We start from the raw sequence: 18,973 nt of genomic DNA on the forward strand, positions 1-18,973 counted from the left end.
TTAAGTGGACGTGATTGTGAAAAGCCACAAACCGGTAAATCGAGCTTCACAGGTGTGCGCTGGATTAAATTAATTAACGATACACATACAATTTATCTTCAAAGTGCCTCATTGTAATGTAATTGGGTTGTTTTATCTACTGTAAGACATCGGATATGGCCACACACGTAAAATATATCACTATGAAAAGCTTTGAAGTTAATGCTGCGGTGATGACTGTCCCTGAGCGTGAGTTGATGGGTAACATTTTGGTGAGTGAAACAGGTGAGCCCTTGCTCCCAAGTCACTCCAACATAGCTAAATTCAAACGAGGGAACGATGGACTTTATGTTCACACGGAAGACTGGAGTGAAATTGTGAAGAGAAGACAATTGGTAAACGCCAAGGAACGAATGAGAGTAAGTGTAGCTGTAGGCCTAGGCGCCATGTCAACAAAAAACTGGCAAAAGTTCTGACTTGGAAATTGACGTAAAATACTGCCGCTCTGTCACGTGGAAGTAGACCTATTGTACAAAAAAATCCTCACCTTTTGATTTATTCAATTTGTATGTGATCTGACTTGTGTAATTTGCTTCATTAGATCAAAAACATGAACAGCATGTTCTCCCGTTTGAAGCGTATGGTGCCACTGATGCGTCGTGACCGTAAACCCAGTAAAGTGGATACGCTGAAGGCTGCCACAGAATATATCAAGCTACTGGTGGCTGTACTACAGGACTCTGACAGTGTAAGTATAAAACAGTAGGTTTAATATGATGATGGTGGTGTTGTTGCTCAGACTAGCAGTGCATGCATCATACCAGCAATAGGCTACAATATTTCAGGCGTAATTGCATTGCTCTAGTGATTCAATATGTTGACATGTAATTTGTATGTTTGTTAGAATAATGGGAGCAAGACTGATTTCTTGAAGAATGCGATCAACTATGCAACTTCTGATGGGATGTGTGGTGATCTGTGGAGGGTGGATGAGGTAATTACTTTGTGCATTCATAGCTGCTTGTGTTTACATGTGAAGAGCTATTGTATCAGTGTACAGTGTGCCCCCTATGGGGTTTTAAAACAATCCATCAACAACCACTATGCTAACCTCGTACAACCATCCGGAATCTCGCATGCTTACATTCTGTTTTGCTGCGCAGCGGTAATCAGTTCGGTAATACGAGGCTACCAATATGCAGGTCAGTGGTCACAATTCATGGCCTTGTAGACCACCTGAGTGTGCAGGTTTTTGTTCCAGTCCAGCACTACCGACCTGTTTCCACTTGTCCGTGTCAGATTAGTTGAATCAGGTATGATAGATCTGTTAGTGTTGGGTTGGCACAAAACCCTGCAGTGACCACTACTTAAGGAATTAGATGAAAAATTACAGTAGTTATTGAACTTCTCTGTATCTCACCCTCTCTTCTCAAACAGCTGCTGGACAGTGTGTCAGGAGTGTCCGGTAGTGAGTTGTCCGACGGGGTGACTATGACTCTTCCCTTGGTGACTACAGGGTTTGGAGCAGGAGATGGAGACGTGAGTGGGCTGGTGCTGCACCACTGTGTGATGCCCACCTACCAGTACATCATCCAGATGGCACCGGACCAGACCATGGTACTAAATGCAACACACCAAGACGTCGTCCCAAATTGCACTCTATTCCCTATTTATACCACTACTTTAACCAGAATGAGCCCTATGGGCCCTGGTCAAAAGTAGTTTATTGAAAAGGGTGCCATTTGGAATGCAGACCATGTCTTTGACTAACTGTGAAGGGTTGTCCATCACAAGGCCTAAAATAATATCTGACAGTGAATTCAGTGAAAACTACTTTAATTCTATAACAGTAGGCTCCCACTGTAGCCAACAAACACACAATAAAAAAATGGAACTGGATTCTTATCAAGGCAACTATACTGACCAAAAATATAAACGCAACAATCTCAACGATTTTACTGAGTTACAGTTCATATAAGGAAATCAGTCAATTGAAATGAAATCATTAGGCCATAATCTATGGATTTCAGATGACTATGCAGGGCCATCACCTGGCCCAGCCAATCAGAATGATTTCTTCCCCCCACAAAAGGGCTTTATTATAGACAGAAATAGTCCTCAGTTTAAACAGCTACCCGGGTGGCTTGTCTCAGATGATCCCGGTTTTTAACACTCGTTTCCTGTGTGCAATCATCCGCATCGAGCTAAAGGCTAGAGCTGCCGCTTTCAAGGAGCGGGAAACTAATCTAGACGCTTATAAGAAATCCTGCTATGCCCTCAGATGAACCATCAAACAAGCAAAGCGTCAATACAGGATTAAGATTAAATCCTACTACACCGGCTCTGACTCTTGTCGGATGTGGCAGGGCTTGAAAACTATTACGGACTACAAAGGGAAACCCAGACGAGCTAAATGCCTTTTTATGCTCGCTTCGAGGCAAGCAACKCTGAGGCATGCACGAGAGCACCAGCTGTTCTGGATGACTGTGTGATAACGCTCTCGGTAGCCGATGTGAACAAAACCTTTAAACAGGTCAACATTCACAAAACCGCTGGACCAGACGGATTACCAAGACGTGTATTCAAAGCATGCGCGGACCAACTGTCAAGTGTCTTCTCTGACATTTTCAACCTCTCCCTGACTGAGTCTGTAATACCTACATGTTTCAAGCAGACCACCATAGTCCCTGTGCCTAAGGAAGTGATGGTAACCTGCCTAAATGATTACCGCCCGTGGCACTCACGTCGGTAGCCATGAAGTGCTTTGAAAGGCTGGTCATGGCTCACAACATCCTCCCGGACACCCTAGACCCACTCCAATTCGCAAACCGCCCCAACAGATCCACAGATGACGCAATCTCAATCGTACTCCACACTGCCCTTTCTCACCTAGACAAAAGGAACAACTATGTGAGAATGCTGTTAATTGACTACAGCTCAGCGTTCAAAACCATATTGCCCACGAAGCTCATCACTAAGGACTCTGGGACTGAACACCTCCCTCAGCAACAACTGGATCCTGGACTTCCTGATGGGCCGCCCCCAGGTGGTAAGAGTAGGCATCAAAACGTCTGCCACGCTGATCCTTTGCTGACGACACAACGGTGGTAGGCCTGATCACCGACAACGATGAGACGGCCTATAGGGAGGAGGTCAGAGAACTGGCAGTGTGGTGCCAGGACAATAACCACTCCCTCAATGTGAGAAAGACTAAGACTGATCGTGGACTACAGGAAAAGGCGGGCCGAACAGGCCCCCATTAACATCGACAGGGCTGTAGTGGAGCGGTTTGAGAGTTTCACGTTCCTTGGTGTCCACATCACCAACAAACTAACATGGTCCAAACATACCAAGACGATCATTGAGGGCACGACAAAACCTTTTCTCCCTCAGGAGACTGAAAAGATTTGGCATGGGTCCCCAGATCCTCAAAAGGTTCTACAGCTGCACCATCGATAGCATCCTGACCGGTTGCATCACAGCCTGGTATGGCAACTGCTCGGCATCTACAGGCGCTACAGAGGGTAGTCGAACGGCCCAGTACATCACTGGGGCCAAGCTTCCTGCAATCTAAGACCTATATAATAGGCAGTGTCAGAGGAAAGCCCATAAAATTGTCAGACTCCAGTCACCCAAGTTATAGACTGTTTTCTCGGTTACCGCACAGCAAGCGCTACTGGAGCGCCAAGTCTAGGACCAAAAGGCTCCTTAACAACTTCTACCCCCAAGCCATAAGACTTTGTACACTGCTGCTACTCGCTGTTTGTTTGTTACCTATGCATAGTGTCACTTCGCCCCCACCTACATGTACAGATTACCTCAACTAGTCTGTACCCCTGCACACTGACTCTGTACCGGTGCCCCCTGTATATAGCCTCGTTATTCTTATTGTGTTACTTTTTATTTTAGTCTACTTGGTAAATATATTTTCTTCTTCTTGAACTYCACTGTTGGTTAAGGGCTAGTAAGTAAGAATTTCACGGTGAAGTCTACACTTGTTGTATTTGGCGCATGTGACAAAGTTTGGTTTGATTTGGATCAAGAATGATCCACCACCCAAAGGACATCCAGCCAACTTGACACAACTTTAGGAGGCACTGGCATATTTGGTATTTTTTTAGGATCCCCATTAGCTGTTGCAAAAGCAGCAGCTACTCTTCCTGTGGTSCACACAAAACATGAAACATGACATAATACAGAACATTAATAGACAAGAACTGCTCAAGAACAGAACATGGGCCAGCATCCCTGTGGAACACTTTAGCGCAACTCAATATTAGGAACGTGTTCCTAATGTTTGGTATACTCTGTGTATAACCTGTGATATTCTCTTGGGTCTAGACTGCTAGCAGACAGCCCTGTATGAACTGTTTACTCTCTATAGATGTTCCAGCCCAGCTGAGAGGAATGGTAGAGAGACCAAGCCTGGACTCAACATACCTTCCAGGTAGGTTTACAAGAGTTGTGAGCATCCTAAATGGCTCCGTATATAGTGCACTATGTAGGGATTATGCTTCCATTTGGGACGCAGTCATAATTTGCTTGTTGTACACAAAGGTATTTTCACACTTTGATACAGAAGTTTGTTCAAATATAAAGTTTTTTTTTTTTTAGGGGCTAAGCTTCAGATGGGAGAATGTTCTCGAAAGAAAAACAGACGGAAGGATGTTGTATTTGTTAAATTATATTTTATGAATTTGGTTGGTACATAATGTGTTTTGTTTTGTTAAACTTTATTTATTTTTACAATATTCAGTAGCCCCTTATAATAAAATGGTAAGCATGGAGTGGTTTTATGTTTTTATTTAGCAAAGAGATTTAGAGTAGGGTATTAGTAGGTCCCAATGCCTTTTGAAAGTATTGACTTTTTCCACATGTTTTTGTTACAACCTGAATTTACAATTGATTGATTGAATTTAGATTTTTTTTGTCACTGTCCTACACACAATGCCCCATAATGTCAAAGTGGAATTATGTTTGTTGAAATTTTTACAAAGTAATGAAAAGCTTAAATGTATTCAACCCCTTTGTTATGACACGGCTAAATAAGTTCAGGAGTAAATTAGCGTAACATGTCACATAATACTGTACGTTGCATGGACTCTGTCTGCAATAATAGTGTTTAACATGATTTTTGAATGACTACCTCATCTCTGTACCCCACACATACAATTATCTTTAAGGTCCCTCAGTCAAGCAGTGAATTTCAAACACAGATTCAACCACAAAGACCAGGGAGGTTTTCCAATGCCTTGCAAAGAAGGGCACCTATTGGTAGATGGGTAAAAAGCAGACATTGACTATCCCTTTGCGCATGGTGAGGTTATGAATTGCCCATTGGATGGTGTATCAATACACCCAGTCACTACAAAGATACATGCGTCCTTCCTAATTTAGTTGCTGGAGAGGAAGGAAACCGCTCAGGGATTTCACCAAGGCCAACTTTAAAAACAGTTTAATGGCAGTGATAGAACTGAGGATGGATCAACATTGTAGTTACTCCACAATACTAACATCATTGACAAAGTGAAAAGGACACCTGTACAGAATAAAATATTTAAAAACATGCATGTTTGCATTAAGGCACTAAAGTAATTTTAAAAAATTGCCAAAGAAATTAACTTTTTGTCATGAATACAAGTGTTATGTTTGGGGCAAATCCAACACATTACTGAGTACCACTCTCCATTTTCAAGCATAGTAGTGGCTGACTCATGTTATGGATATGCTTGTAATTGTTAAGTACTAAAAAGTTTTTCAGGTTAAAAATGAAACAGAATTAAGCTAAGCACATGCAAAATCCTAGAGGAAAACCTGGTTCAGTGTTCTTTCCACCAGACACTTGGACATTAATTCACCTTTCAGCAGGAAATTAACCTACCATGAAGACAGGGAATGTTCCTGAGTGGCTGAATTACAGTTTTGACTTAAATCTGCTTAAGTCCATAGCAAGAACTAAAAATGGTTGTCTAGTACAGATCAACCAATTTGAGAGCTTCATGAATTTTGTAAATAACAGGCAAATGTTGTACAATTCAGGTGTGCAAACCTCTTGGAGACTTACACAGAAACACTCACAGCTGTAATCGCTAATAAAGTTGCTTCTACAAAGTATTGTCTCTGGTTTGAAAATGTATGTAAATTATATATTTCTGTATTTCATTTAATACATCTGCAAAAATTTCTAAAAACATGTTTTCATTTTGTCATTAAGGGGTGTGTAGTTGGGTGAGAATATATTAATCAATTTTGAATTCAGGCTGTAACAATGTGGAGTAAGTCAAGGAGTATGAATACTTGAATGCACTGTAGGCCCATGCAAAACTTGTATACCATTACTTACCTAACAAACACTCAATGTAAAATATATGCACTTCTAAATGTAATTTAACTAACATTTAATCATACTTGAATATTGACCCCAGCCCACAGGCCCACTTTCATGCCATGCCTGTGAAGGGTAATGGGGCTTTGTTTGTTGTGCATTTTGTTTCCTTGGAGTCCTTATTTTGAGCACAAGGTGGCGCCAGATTGTAGTTCGTGGTCACAGCTTCAATGTTTTTGCAATATTACAATTCCAGGTTGCCATAGGACAAAAATAAAACAATAACACCATGCTGGTGTGCACTACATTTGCATTAAATTCCAAGTGGAAAATTACCACACAAAGAAAACAATGTGCCTAAGTGCTATTAAATCTTACAGAAAAATTAATTGCTGTCGAATTTTGGGGAGTGCAGGTGGTGTCGGAATCGTGCAGAAGACCCTTGCAGCGGTCAGGGTGTTGGAGTGTGGGCAGGCGTGGCAATGGGCTGGTCCAGGCGCACTCAACGATGAAAAACAGCGGGGATATACAGCAGGCGGCCGCGGTATAGGAAGACATAACGGAATAACCTAGGGCTATAAACATTAGCGTTGCATTTTAATTATAGCAGATTCTGTTGTTTGGGTTTTAAGTCCTAAGGCAGAGGGTGTGACGCGCATCCACAAAAGAAAAGCCGCAGAGAATGCACTGAGGTAAGAACAGACATAACCAGCTATCAGAAGTTATTTTTTTACTTTGATGTAATTTCGTTTTTTGTAATTTAAGCTATCAACATTTTCGTGACCATCCATTGGGCGATACGCCATTGAAATGTAGTCTATTGATCCTTTGCTAGTAGTGTGATGCATGCCATAACACTGATCTGACAATGACCAGTATCAGATGTAGAAAATAAAATCGTTTCTAACCGGAAAGTAATAACATTTATAATTCCCAATAATAAACTAATTCTAAGAGGTAGCTGCTTCACCGTTTCCTCACAACTTTGCAGCCTTTACATTTTTATTGGCCTGCTAATCATCACCAGCAAGCTGTTTTGCGGCAGCAAACATGGAGGCAGTCTTACGGTTTATAGGCATTATTCATGAAAATTATATCATATGTATTTATTTCGATGGAAGAAATACGTTTCTCTTGGCTCTATACGAATTACATGGTTTTGTTTGTATTTGCTGATATGCGCGGCACAGTGCTCTTATTTTCAAACGTTAAATCGCATAACATGAATTGGATTATATCACGAGAAGGACCGTCTTGCATGGATGCATTCTTTATTTTTTTAATCTTTGGTGATTGGTTAGTCGCTTTTTATTATGCAGGTTGGGGTTTGTGTAGGCAGGCTATAATTGGATTCGTGATGAACAGAAGTGGCCCCCTCCGCCTCACACGTACCGTCTGGGTACCGCCATAACAGGCCCCTGCTCTATAGCTTGGCATATTGCGTGTGCATGGCCATTCGTTTAGATCTGCCTACCAGGCTAGGTCGAAACTCTACAGGTTGAGACAATGATGACCGTCACACATCTGGGACCAGCGCTGTTGCTAACTAGCATAGCTGGTCCCATTGTTGCAAAGAGTCATGGGATATTAGAATAACGTTGTCTTAACCTTTGTTATCTTCAACCAAGCTGCCAGGCAGGGCTGAAAAATCAGTCGCACAGTGGGTGCTACCTTGGTGCTGATGTTGCAGCGCTGCTCGTCTGGTTGCTAGGCAGCCATTCAGGGGCCATGGGGCGGCGGCCCCATGAGGGATGCTGTCATGAAGGAACTGTACAAAATAGGAAGGATTTTTTTTTTTTTCGGAGACATTTGAATCGTAATTTACAACCCCCAGAGCATTGTTTTGAATGGATGATAAATTGTGTTGAACAGAAGCTTTAGTCATCCTAGTCAAGTGACTTCATGCATGTTTATATTCATGAAGTATATCTTATAATTAGCTATTGCTTGAATCACCTATTATAATCACATCATCGTTAAGGTAACTTGGGAGAAAACGCCCCCTTTAATGGAAATGTCTATTTTCTGACAGAAAAAAAAGATGTTTCTTAATATATACTGTTGAAGTCTGAAGTTTACATACACTTTGGTTGGAGTCATTAAAACTCGTTTTTCAACCACTCCACAAATTTCTTGTTATCAAACTAAAATCAAAAGAAATCAGCCAAGTCCTCAGACAATTTTTTGTAGACCTRCACAAGTCTGGTTCATCCTTGGGAGCAATTCCCAAATGCCCGAAGTTACCATGTTCATCTGTACTAACAATAGTACGCAAGTATACACACCATGGGACCACGCAGCCGTCATACCCCTCAGGAAGGAGACACGTTCTGTCTCCTAGAGATGAACGTACTTTGGTGCGAATAGTGCAAATCAATCCCAGAACAACAGCAAAGGACCTTGTGAAGATGCTGGAGGAAACAGGTACAAAAYTATCTATATCCAGYGTAAAACGAGTCCTATATCGACATGCTCAGCACTGCTCCAAAACCGCCATAAAAAAGCCAGACTACGGTTTGCAACTGCACACAGGGACAAAGATCGTACTTTTTGGAGAAATGTCCTCTGGTCTGATGAAGCAAAAATAGAACTGTTTGGCCATAATGACCATCGTTATGTTTGGAGGAAAAAGGGGGATGCTTGCAAGCCGAAGAACACCATCCCAACCGTGAAGCACGGGGGTGGCAGCATCATGTTGTGGGGGGTGCTTTGCTGCAGGAGGGACTGGTGCACTTCACAAAATAGATGTCATCATGAGGCAGGAAAATTATGTGGATATATTGAGGCAACATCTCAAGACATCAGTCAGGAAGTTAAATCTTGGTCACAAATGGGTCTTCCAAATGGACAATGACCCCAAGCATACTTCCAAAGTTGTTGCAAAATGGCTTAAGGACAACAAAGTCAAGGTATTTGAGTGGCCATCACAAAGCCCTGACCTCAATCCTATAGAAAATGTTACACCAGCCCTGTCAGGAGGAATGGGCCAAAATTCACTCAACTTATTGTGGGAAGCTTGTGGAAGGCTACCCGAAACGTTTGACCCAAGTTAAACAATTTAAAGGCAATGCACCCAAATACTAATTGAGTGTATGTAAACTTCTGACCCACTGGGAATGTGATGAAAGAAATAAAAGCTGAAATAAATCATTCTCTCTACTATTATTCTGACATTTCACATTCTTAAAATAAAGTGGTGATCCTAACTGACCTAAGACAGGGAATTTTTACGAGGATTAAATGTCAGGAATTGTGAAAAACTGAGTTCAAATGTATTTGGCTAAGGTGTATGTAAACTTCAGACTTCAACTGTAGATATGTGCATACTGGCTATCATTAGGCAAACATATTTTGAAGGAAAATAAGTGGCAGAATTATATATTTTTTGTTATTCAATAAAAACAGAAACATTAGAAAGGTGGCGTTTAGCGACTAGATGGAATCTGTTCAATTGTACAGGTACATACAGAGAAACTACACGTAAGGTAAGATGTGGTATATATTTTATGTTCCAGATACTGATACTTATCATAAACATTATCTGTATGAAGTTAGTAAAAAAATCAATAGTGTATAGAGACCTAATGGTTGAAGAGAAAGTGAGAGGGCTGCTGGAGCGGAGGAGAGGGGATACATTGCTGTCTGGAGAGAAAATGTCAAGATGAAAATGCATTCTCAAGATCACAGTTCATCAGTGGAACTTTCAAGCTGCTTATCTATTTCTCATAGATGTTTCTATTTTTGTGAAGATTACAATTTCGTATTTCATTCCAGTTAACTTCCTTTCATACGATGTGTTGTTCTCACCTAGATAATGCGTGACAGTCAAAGGATCAGAAGTCTGCCCACCCATAATTTATTATGTTCAGTTTATTGGCGTCATTGTCGATAACTATAAATGAAACCATAGCATCCTTTCAGAATAGGCCTGCTCCAATCCTGGGGCATGTTTTGCATGTCTAGATGGTGGTGGTTGGACAGATTATATCCAATGAAAGATTATTGAATGCAGCTTATACAGCAGAACATGAAACCATTTACCCCTGGTCACGATCATGTTACATAATGTATTATCAGTCCAATCACAAATGAATGTGTCTCTTTGTCTTTCCTGTGCGTCTGTTCCTTTAACAACACACCCATGCTATTAAATGATCTGAATAAATCATGAGGACCAGAGCACAGAAGATATGAGACTGCTGATATTATAAAAGGGTTCATTTAAAATGTTAACTGCCCTCCCATTACTGCCCAAGAGGGACTTTGATTTAAAAAATCTGATAATGCAATTTGGACTATTTATTTATTAAAGATTAGCTCATTATGTCCATAKATATGCAGGAAAATATTAAGACTGAGTTTTCTGCTATTTTTAGAACTTGAAATGAGAGGGTGTTTAGATCTAAAGTTCCAATGACAAAGATAATATTCACCAATATAGCTTATTTTAAATTTGTTAGGTGTGACAACTGGCTGAGTTAAAAGCGGGTTAGCATGGGTAAACAAGACAGAATCAATGCTGAGTTTTTCCAAAGTAGGTACATAATTAGTTTATGTCCATTAACTGCAATTTCCCTCATTAACCTAATGAAAGCCTGGCCAGAGAAATCAATTTGGGATTCCTTGTGTTTATTTTTTATTTAAATAGGCAAGTTAGTTAAGAACAAATTCTTATTTACAATGATGGCCTACCCCGGCAAACCCTAACAACGCTGGACAATTGTGCACCACCCGATGGGACTCCCAATCACGGCCAGCTGTGATACAGCATGGATTCGAACCAGGGTCTGTAGTGATGCCTCTAGCACTGAGATGCAGTGCCTTAGACCGCCGCGCCACGTGGGAGCCCTCATTATACTCCTATTCACCCCCTAGTTCCTCTAACTGCATCTCCTGCTCTCAGTCAGGAGAAAGACTCGGCTGCCATATCAGGAACATTTGTGCATTTATAAGGGTTGATAAATGCATGTAATGCATATGGACATTTAATGTGGTTTCCACATGTCCAGCTCCTAATTTGGACTGGCAGAGATGCTCATCATAAGCAGCAGCAATGAGAGGTGAGTGAACTGAGGGCATAGGTTTCGCCTGTCAGAGCTCCCCTCTCTTTCCTCTGGGTTTTCCTGGAGCTCAGGTGAAGAGGCTTGCCCAGCTCTAATAGCAGTATCGAATTAGTGGATACTCTCACTGCTCTCAGGGCAGGTCTACCGGTTTTGACTAGCAGAAGAGACTTTCGTAGCAGGTTAGGAGAACTTAAGCAGCAGGTTAGGAGGATTAGCGTGGCAGAACCAGGCCTGCCCTGAGAACGGTCTTGGTTTTCACTAATGCAATGTTGTGCTCTAATAGTGGGGAAGGAAAAGGAGGTAGAAATGGGTATAGACTACTAAAGCCCGACCTCTGTGACGTCCTAGTCATTATAGCCCTCCCTGGAGAGAGAGCTGCTCTCTGTCTGCTACTCTCCTCTCAGCAGCTGTGCCCACTTGCAGTGACTCTCACACAAAGAACCAGACAGTTTTGACACACTCACAGGTTGTGTGCCAAATGGCACCATTTTCCCTATATAGTATAGCCTTATGGGCCCTGGTCAAGTGTAGTGCACTATATAGGGAATATGGTGCCATTTGGTTTGCAGACACTCCAAAGTGTAAGTGTTTGGGAGTAGAGTGAATCCGTTAGAGGAGGAGTTAGGAGTGCATTTAGATACTTGAATGTTTACAGATTATGGTTAAAAACTGTTTACTTAGGAAACCATACCAACACAAAGTGCATCCTGAAATTCACCATTTAATATCTAAAGGAATAGTTCAAACTAAATATAAATGTTTGTATTTGTATTTTTGTAATTTGTAAACGAACATAGCCTACATTAGTTTGGTTAACTATACATTTACCATCACTGATGTTCCTGCAGTTGGTGTAGGCTAATTGTATATTTCATCACTATGTTTGCCTGTTCTTCAGATGTTTACCCTACCAGGGCGGGATATTTTTATGTGATGTTGTGAGCTATATGTGGCTAATCTGAGCAGTTCAGTTTTGAATTTGTGTCAGCACAGGAGAGAGGGTGTGGCGTGTTAAGGGTCTAATCTGCTTTTAGCAGAAATGTGTGTGTGTGTGTGTGTGTGTGTGTGTGTGCGTGCGTGCGTGCGTGCGTGCGTGCGTGCGTGCGTGCGTGCGTGCGTGCGTGCGTGCGCGTGTGTGTGCGTGCCCGTAAATGTGTGTGTTTACTGGGTGAAGGTTGGTTGGCTCTTTTTGAAAACCTTTCCGGTAATTCTTTACTGGTTCTCCAATTACTGGTCATCTATGATTGAGTTGACTTCCTGCTGGCAGGGGTTGTAATGCTGCTGTCTGAGCTCTTACTGCTAATGCTGCATTTCTCCACTCCCCACTGGTTCCGCTAGCCTACAGCACACACAGGCTTTACTCTGTGGAATAGCTCATCCCTAGTGTGGGGTGMGAGGAAGGCTTCTGTGTTTGTGTCTATGTTGACGTTTAAAGCTGGAATCCTTAATGGTGAAACAGCCATCCGTTTGTGATATTAAAACAACAAAATTACAACAAACAACGAACACAGTTTTTCCCCCTCTGACATCATTGCACGCACGATAGAAGAGCACAATATGTACTGCAATGTTGTTTGACCATGCTGCCCGACGCTCCTCAGCTCGGCAACAAAATCAGTGACAACAGTGGTGGGGCGGCCAGTGGCGCTATTTCCCCTACTGCAGACTCCATCTTTAAGGCTAATGATTGGTAACTGCAGCAGGTTAGACAACATTAAACTCAAATGTATTACAGCATATGCATGCACTGTATTTATTGTGCATTGCATTTTGCATTAAATTAAGTTCTTCACAAAATGCTAAATATATCTCTTTGAAACTGCAATGAATTTTATTTTCCCTCTCCTCTCTCCCCAGCTCTTCCCACTCATCGTCCTGTGGCACCCCCCTGTGAGCAGTAGAAGATGAGCACCTCGCCCACCCCTAAGGGCACGCCTGTGCAGTGGAGCCCCATTGATGGGGCCCCTAGTGATAGGGTCCCCGGGGCCCTGGTGTCTCCACAACACTACACACCCGGCTCCTCTGAGCCCCAACACAAGAAACGGGTCTCCAGCCTCCTGCAGAGCCCGGTGAGTACACTCACTGTGTGTGTGTATGTTCTTGTGTGTGCGTCCAGTCGGCTTGGGTCTATGTGTGAGTGTGCACACACGTCTGTGTGTCTCTGTGTGTGCATATACACATACTGTATGTGTGTGGGAGACTTTTCAAGAGTATTAAAAGAGACCCTCTTGATACATACAGGGACCTGTCTTGAATCCAAGATGGCGTAGCAGTCGGATGTGTGTTTGTATTGTCCTGTCGRGTGTAAATAGTAAATAGTAAATAGTCTTCGTATTTTTCGTATACATTTCGTATATATTTTAATTTCACTTTCCATCTAGGAACTGAATATACATTCCTACATTCCGCCTCACCCAATGTGGTACGGACCTGCTATTTTTTTTATACTTTAGAACCGTAACCCCAATCAGAAGCTAGCCAGATAACTAGCTACTAGCTAGTAGTCAGTTAGCCACTGCTGCGGTCTTCACCCTCAACTCGGACACAGCCAGCTTCAATACCGGGCCAATACCTGCCAGTCTGCAAGCGCGATATCAACCCAGAGCATATAGGACTGCTTTTTCTCTAACCACATCACGGGATTCCTGACGCAAGCTCTGGACAATTACACCGTATCATCACAGCTAGCTAGCTGCACCGAGTGGCTACTACTGGCTAACACCTCTGTCCCGAAGCAAGCACACAGTTAGCCTTGAGCTAGCCTCGAGCTAGGCCATCTGCCGGCTAGCTGAAGAGGTCCTACAGCGAATCTTGGGCTACAATACCAGCTACAAAGCTAATTTAGCCATTTTTTTGCCGCTGCTAGTAGCTTTTACCTTCTGCAGACAGACACCAGCCCTGTTATTAGCCTGGATATTATCTACCATTTACCAGCATCGGACTGTCTCTCGACAACAACGCCGGATTCCTGCCGTAATCCCTGAGCCACTGCTTCTGATCCTCACAGCTACTTGCAGCTAGCGCAACTGCCACGAAGCTAGCACCAGTTAGCAAACACAATTCTACATTCACAACCTCTCTTTCGCCATCGCCATCTGGCTTGGATTCTCTGTCGACACGACCACGTCTGAGCAGAACCCCTCCGTCTGAGCAGACCACCCCCGGTCTACTAACTTTAAACGCCGCGTGCTAGCTTAGTGAGGCCTCCCTGTCCATCTACGGCTGCCCCTGGACACTATGATCACTTGGCTACATAGCTGATGCATGCTTGACTGTCCATTAATTCACGGTACTCCATTCGTTTATTTGTGTTTTATCTGTCGCTCTGTGCTTTAACTCAGGATCTGTGTGTAGTTAATCCGACCTCTCTGCCTAGTCGTCGCCATTTTACCTGTTGTTGCTGTGTTAGACTAGCACCCTGTTATTGCTGCTGTTATCTTACCTGTTGTTTTAGCTAGCTCTCCCAATCAAGACCTGCAATCACTTTATGCCTTATTGTATGTCTCTCTCAAATATCATATGCTTGCATACTGTTGTTCAGGCTAGTTTTCATATCATTGTTTTGGTTTGCAATGGACCCTGTAGTTCCACTTCCGTACCTCTGATACCCCCTTTGTCCCACCCACCATGCGGTGACCTCACCATTGAGACCAGCATGTCCAGAGATACAACCTCTCTTATCATCACCCAGTGCTGGGCTTGCCTCCGCTGTACCGCGCCCCTCCATACCCCTGTCTGCACATTATGCCCAGAATCTATTCTACCACCCATAAATCTGCTCCTTTTATATTCTTTGGTCCCCAACGCTCTAGGCGACCAGTTTTGATAGCCTTTAGCCGCACCCTCATCCTACTACATCTCTGTTCCTCGGGTGATGTGGGGTAAACCCAGGCCCTGCATGTCCCCAGTCACCCTCATTTGTTGACTTCTGCGATCGAAAAGCCTTGGCCTCATGCATGTCAACATCAGAAGCCTCCTCCTAATTTGCCTTACTCCACGCTTTAGCACACTCTGCAATCCTGATGTCCTTGCCGTGTCCGAATCCTGGCTTAGGAAGGCCACCAAAAATTCTGAGATTTCCATACCCAACTATAACACTTTCCGTCAAGATAGAACTGCCAAAGGGGAGGAGTTGCAATCTACTGCAGAGATAGCCTGCAAGTTCTGTCATACTTTCCAGGTCTATGCCCAAACAGTTCGAACTTCTAATTTTAAAAATTATCTCTCCAGAAATAAGTCTCTCACTGTTGCCGCTGCTACCGACCCCCTCAGCTCCCAGCTGTGCCCTGGACACCATCTGTGAATTGATCGCTCCCCATCTAGCTTCAGAGTTTGTTCTGTTAGGTGACCTAAACTGGGATATGCTTACACCCAGGCAGTCCTACAATCCAAGCTTTATGCCCTCAATCTCACACAAATCATCAAGGAACCCACCAGGTACAACCCTAAATCCGTAAACATGGGCACCCTAATAGACATTATCCTGACCAACCTGCCCTCCAAATACACCTCTGCTGTCTTCAATCAAGATCTCAGCGATCACTGCCTCATTGCCTGTATCCGCCACGGGTCCGCGGTCAAACGACCACCCCTCATCACTGTCAAACACTCCCTAAAACACTTCTGCGAGCAGGCCTTTCTAATCGACCTGGCCCGGGTACCCTGGAAGGATATTGACCTCATCCCGTCAGTTGAGGATGCCTGGTCATTCTTTAAATGTTACTTCCTCACCATATTAGACAAGCATGCTCCGTTCAAAAAATGCAGAACCAAGAACAGATATAGCCCTTGGTTCACTCCAGACCTGACTGCCCTCGACCAGCACAAAAACCATCCTGTGGCGAACTGCAATAGCATCGAAGAGCCCCCGCGATATGCAACTGTTCAGGGAAGTCAGGAACCAATACACGCAGTCAGTCAGGAAAGCAAAGGCCAGCTTTTTCAAGCAGAAATTCGCATCCTGTAGCTCTAACTCCAAAAAGTTCTGGGATACTGTAAAGTCCATGGAGAACAAGAGCACCTCCTCCCAGCTGCCCACTGCACTGAGGCTAGGTAACACGGTCACCACCGATAAATCCGTGATAATCGAAGACTTCAACAAGCATTTCTCAATGGCTGGCCATGCCTTCCTCCTGGCGACTCCAACCTTGCCAACAGCCCCGACCCCCCCGCTGCTACTCGCCCAAGCCTCCCCAGCTTCTCCTTTACCCAAATCCAGATAGCAGATGTTCTGAAAGAGCTGGAAAACCTGGACCCATACAAATCAGCTGGGCTTGACAATCTGGACCCCCTATTTCTGAAACTGTCCGCCGCCATTGTCGCACCCCCTATTACCAGCCTGTTCAACCTCTCCTTCGTATCATCTGAGATCCCAAGGATTGGAAAGCTGCCGCGGTCATCCCCCTCTTCAAAGGGGAGACACCCTGGACCCAACTGTTACAGACCTATATCCATCCTGCCCTGCCTATCTAAGGTCTTCGAAAGCCAAGTCACAAACAGATCACTGACCATCTCGAATCCCACCGTACCTTCTCCGCTGTGCAATCCGGTTTCCGAGCCGGTCACGGGTGCACCTCAGCCACGCTCAAGGTACTAAACGACATCATAACCGCCATCGATAAAAGACATTACTGTGCAGCCGTCTTCATCGACCTGGCCAAGGCTTTCGACTCTGTCAATCACCATATTCTTATCGGCAGACTCAGTAGCCTCGGTTTTTCTAATGACTGCCTTGCCTGGTTCACCAACTACTTTGCAGACAGAGTTCAGTGTGTCAATCGGAGGGCATGTTGTCCGGTCCTCTGGCAGTCTCTATGGGGGTACCACAGGGTTCAATTCTCGGGCCGACTCTTTTCTCTGTATACATCAATGATGTTGCTCTTGCTGCGGGCGATTCCCTGATCCACCTCTAGCAGACGACACCATTCTATATACTTCCGGCCCTTCCTTGGACACTGTGCTATCTAACCTCCAAACGAGCTTCAATGCATACAACACTCCTTCCGTGGCCTCCAACTGCTCTAAAACGCTAGTAAAACAAATGCATGCTTTTCAACCGTTCGCTGCCTGCACCCGCACGCCCGACTAGCATCACCACCCTGGACGGTTCCGACCTAGAATATGTGGACATCTATAAGTACCTAGGTGTCTGGCTAGACTGCAAACTCTCTCTTCCAGACTCATATCAAACATCTCCAATCCAAAATCAAATCAAGAATCGGCTTTCTTATTCCGCAACAAAGCCTCCTTCACTCACGCCGCCAAACTTACCCTAGTAAAACTGACTATCCTACCGATCCTCGACTTCGGCGATGTCATCTACAAAATAGCTTCCACACTCTACTCAGCAAACTGGATGCAGTTTATCACAGTGCCATTCGTTTTGTTACTAAAGCACTTATACGACCCACCACTGCGACCTGTATGCCCTAGTCGGCTGGCCCTCGCTACATGTTCGTCGTCAGACCAACTGGCTCCAGGTCATCTACAAGGCTATGCTAGGTAAAGTGCCGCCTTATCTCAGTTCACTGGTCACGATGGCTACACCCACCCGCAGCACGCGCTCCAGCAGGTGTATCTCACTGATCATCCCTAAAGCTAAAACCTCATTTGGACGCCTTTCCTTCCAGTTCTCTGCTGCCTGCGACTGGAACGAATTGCAAAAATCTCTGAAGTTGGAGACTTTTATCTCCCTCAACAACTTTAAAAATCTGCTATCCGAGAGCTAACCGATCGCTGCAGCTGTACATAGTCCATCTGTAAAACTACCCACCAATTTACCTACCTCACCCCCATACTGCTTTTATTTATTACTTTTCTGCTCTTTGCACACCAGTATCTCTTCTTGCACATGATCATCTGATGATTTATCACTCCAGTGTTAATCTGCTAAATTGTAATTATTCGTTTTATTGCCTACCTCATGCTTTTGCACACATTGTATATAGATTCTCTTTTTTTCTACCATGTTATTGACTTGTTTATTGTTTACTCCATGTGTAACTCTGTGTTGTCTGTTCACACTGCTATGCTTTATCTTGGCCAGGTCGCAGTTGCAAATGAGAACTTGTTCTCAACTAGCCTACCTGGTTAAATAAAGGTGAAATAAAAAAATACAAATAAAAAATCAACAGCGGTGCAGTTCTTGACACAAACCGGTGCGCCTGGCACTTACTACCATAACCCTTCACCCTCTGAATGGCACACACACACAATACATGTCTCTGTTGTCTCAAGGCTTAACAATCCTTCTTTAACCTGTCTCCTCCCCTTCATCTACACTGATTGAAGTGGATTTAACAAGTGACATCAATAAGGGATCATAGCTTCACCTGGATTCACCTGGTCAGTCTATGTTAGGGCTCCTCAACCCTGTTCCTGGAGAGCTAGCATCCTGTAGCTTTTCCCTCCAACCCTAATCTAGCACACCAGTTTCTAATAATCTAGCAACTAGCCTGCACCGTTCTGAGTGTTTTAGCTCTCAGGCTAATTGTGGGTGTATTTTAACTACCATGTTAATAGCTTGTCCTGTGTGTGTACGTGCGTATGCATGCTGCGTGCTGCGTGTGTGTGTGTGTGTGTGTGTGTGTGTGTGTGGTGTGTGTGT

General features: G+C 43.7%; 1 protein-coding gene and 1 pseudogene across 1 annotated transcript; both read left to right on the top strand.

The window, feature by feature from the left end:
• figla (folliculogenesis specific bHLH transcription factor) lies at positions 1 to 4,764 on the top strand. The gene is made up of 6 exons (XM_023979272.2): positions 1 to 398; positions 581 to 727; positions 884 to 973; positions 1,417 to 1,596; positions 4,364 to 4,426; positions 4,594 to 4,764. The coding sequence occupies exons 1-5, from the start codon at positions 156 to 158 to the stop codon at positions 4,379 to 4,381; spliced, it is 678 nt and encodes a 225-aa protein (XP_023835040.1). The 5' UTR covers positions 1 to 155; the 3' UTR covers positions 4,382 to 4,426; positions 4,594 to 4,764.
• Positions 4,765 to 6,647: 1,883 nt separating this feature from the next.
• Positions 6,648 to 18,973, top strand: part of LOC111957556 (beta-adducin-like) — a 30,627-nt pseudogene continuing 18,301 nt past the window's right edge.

Source organism: Salvelinus sp. IW2-2015, linkage group LG33, assembly GCF_002910315.2.
Source record: "Salvelinus sp. IW2-2015 linkage group LG33, ASM291031v2, whole genome shotgun sequence".
Taxonomy (NCBI): Eukaryota; Metazoa; Chordata; class Actinopteri; order Salmoniformes; family Salmonidae; genus Salvelinus; species Salvelinus sp. IW2-2015.

Bases quoted from the DNA above. Each gene is read 5' to 3' on its own strand.
- figla (XM_023979272.2), top strand. From the start codon at position 156: ATGGCCACACACGTAAAATATATCACTATGAAAAGCTTTGAAGTTAAT. The intron at 728-883 runs GTAAGTATAAAA...TATGTTTGTTAG, and splicing joins TACTACAGGACTCTGACAGT to AATAATGGGAGCAAGACTGA. The intron at 974-1,416 runs GTAATTACTTTG...CTTCTCAAACAG, and splicing joins ATCTGTGGAGGGTGGATGAG to CTGCTGGACAGTGTGTCAGG.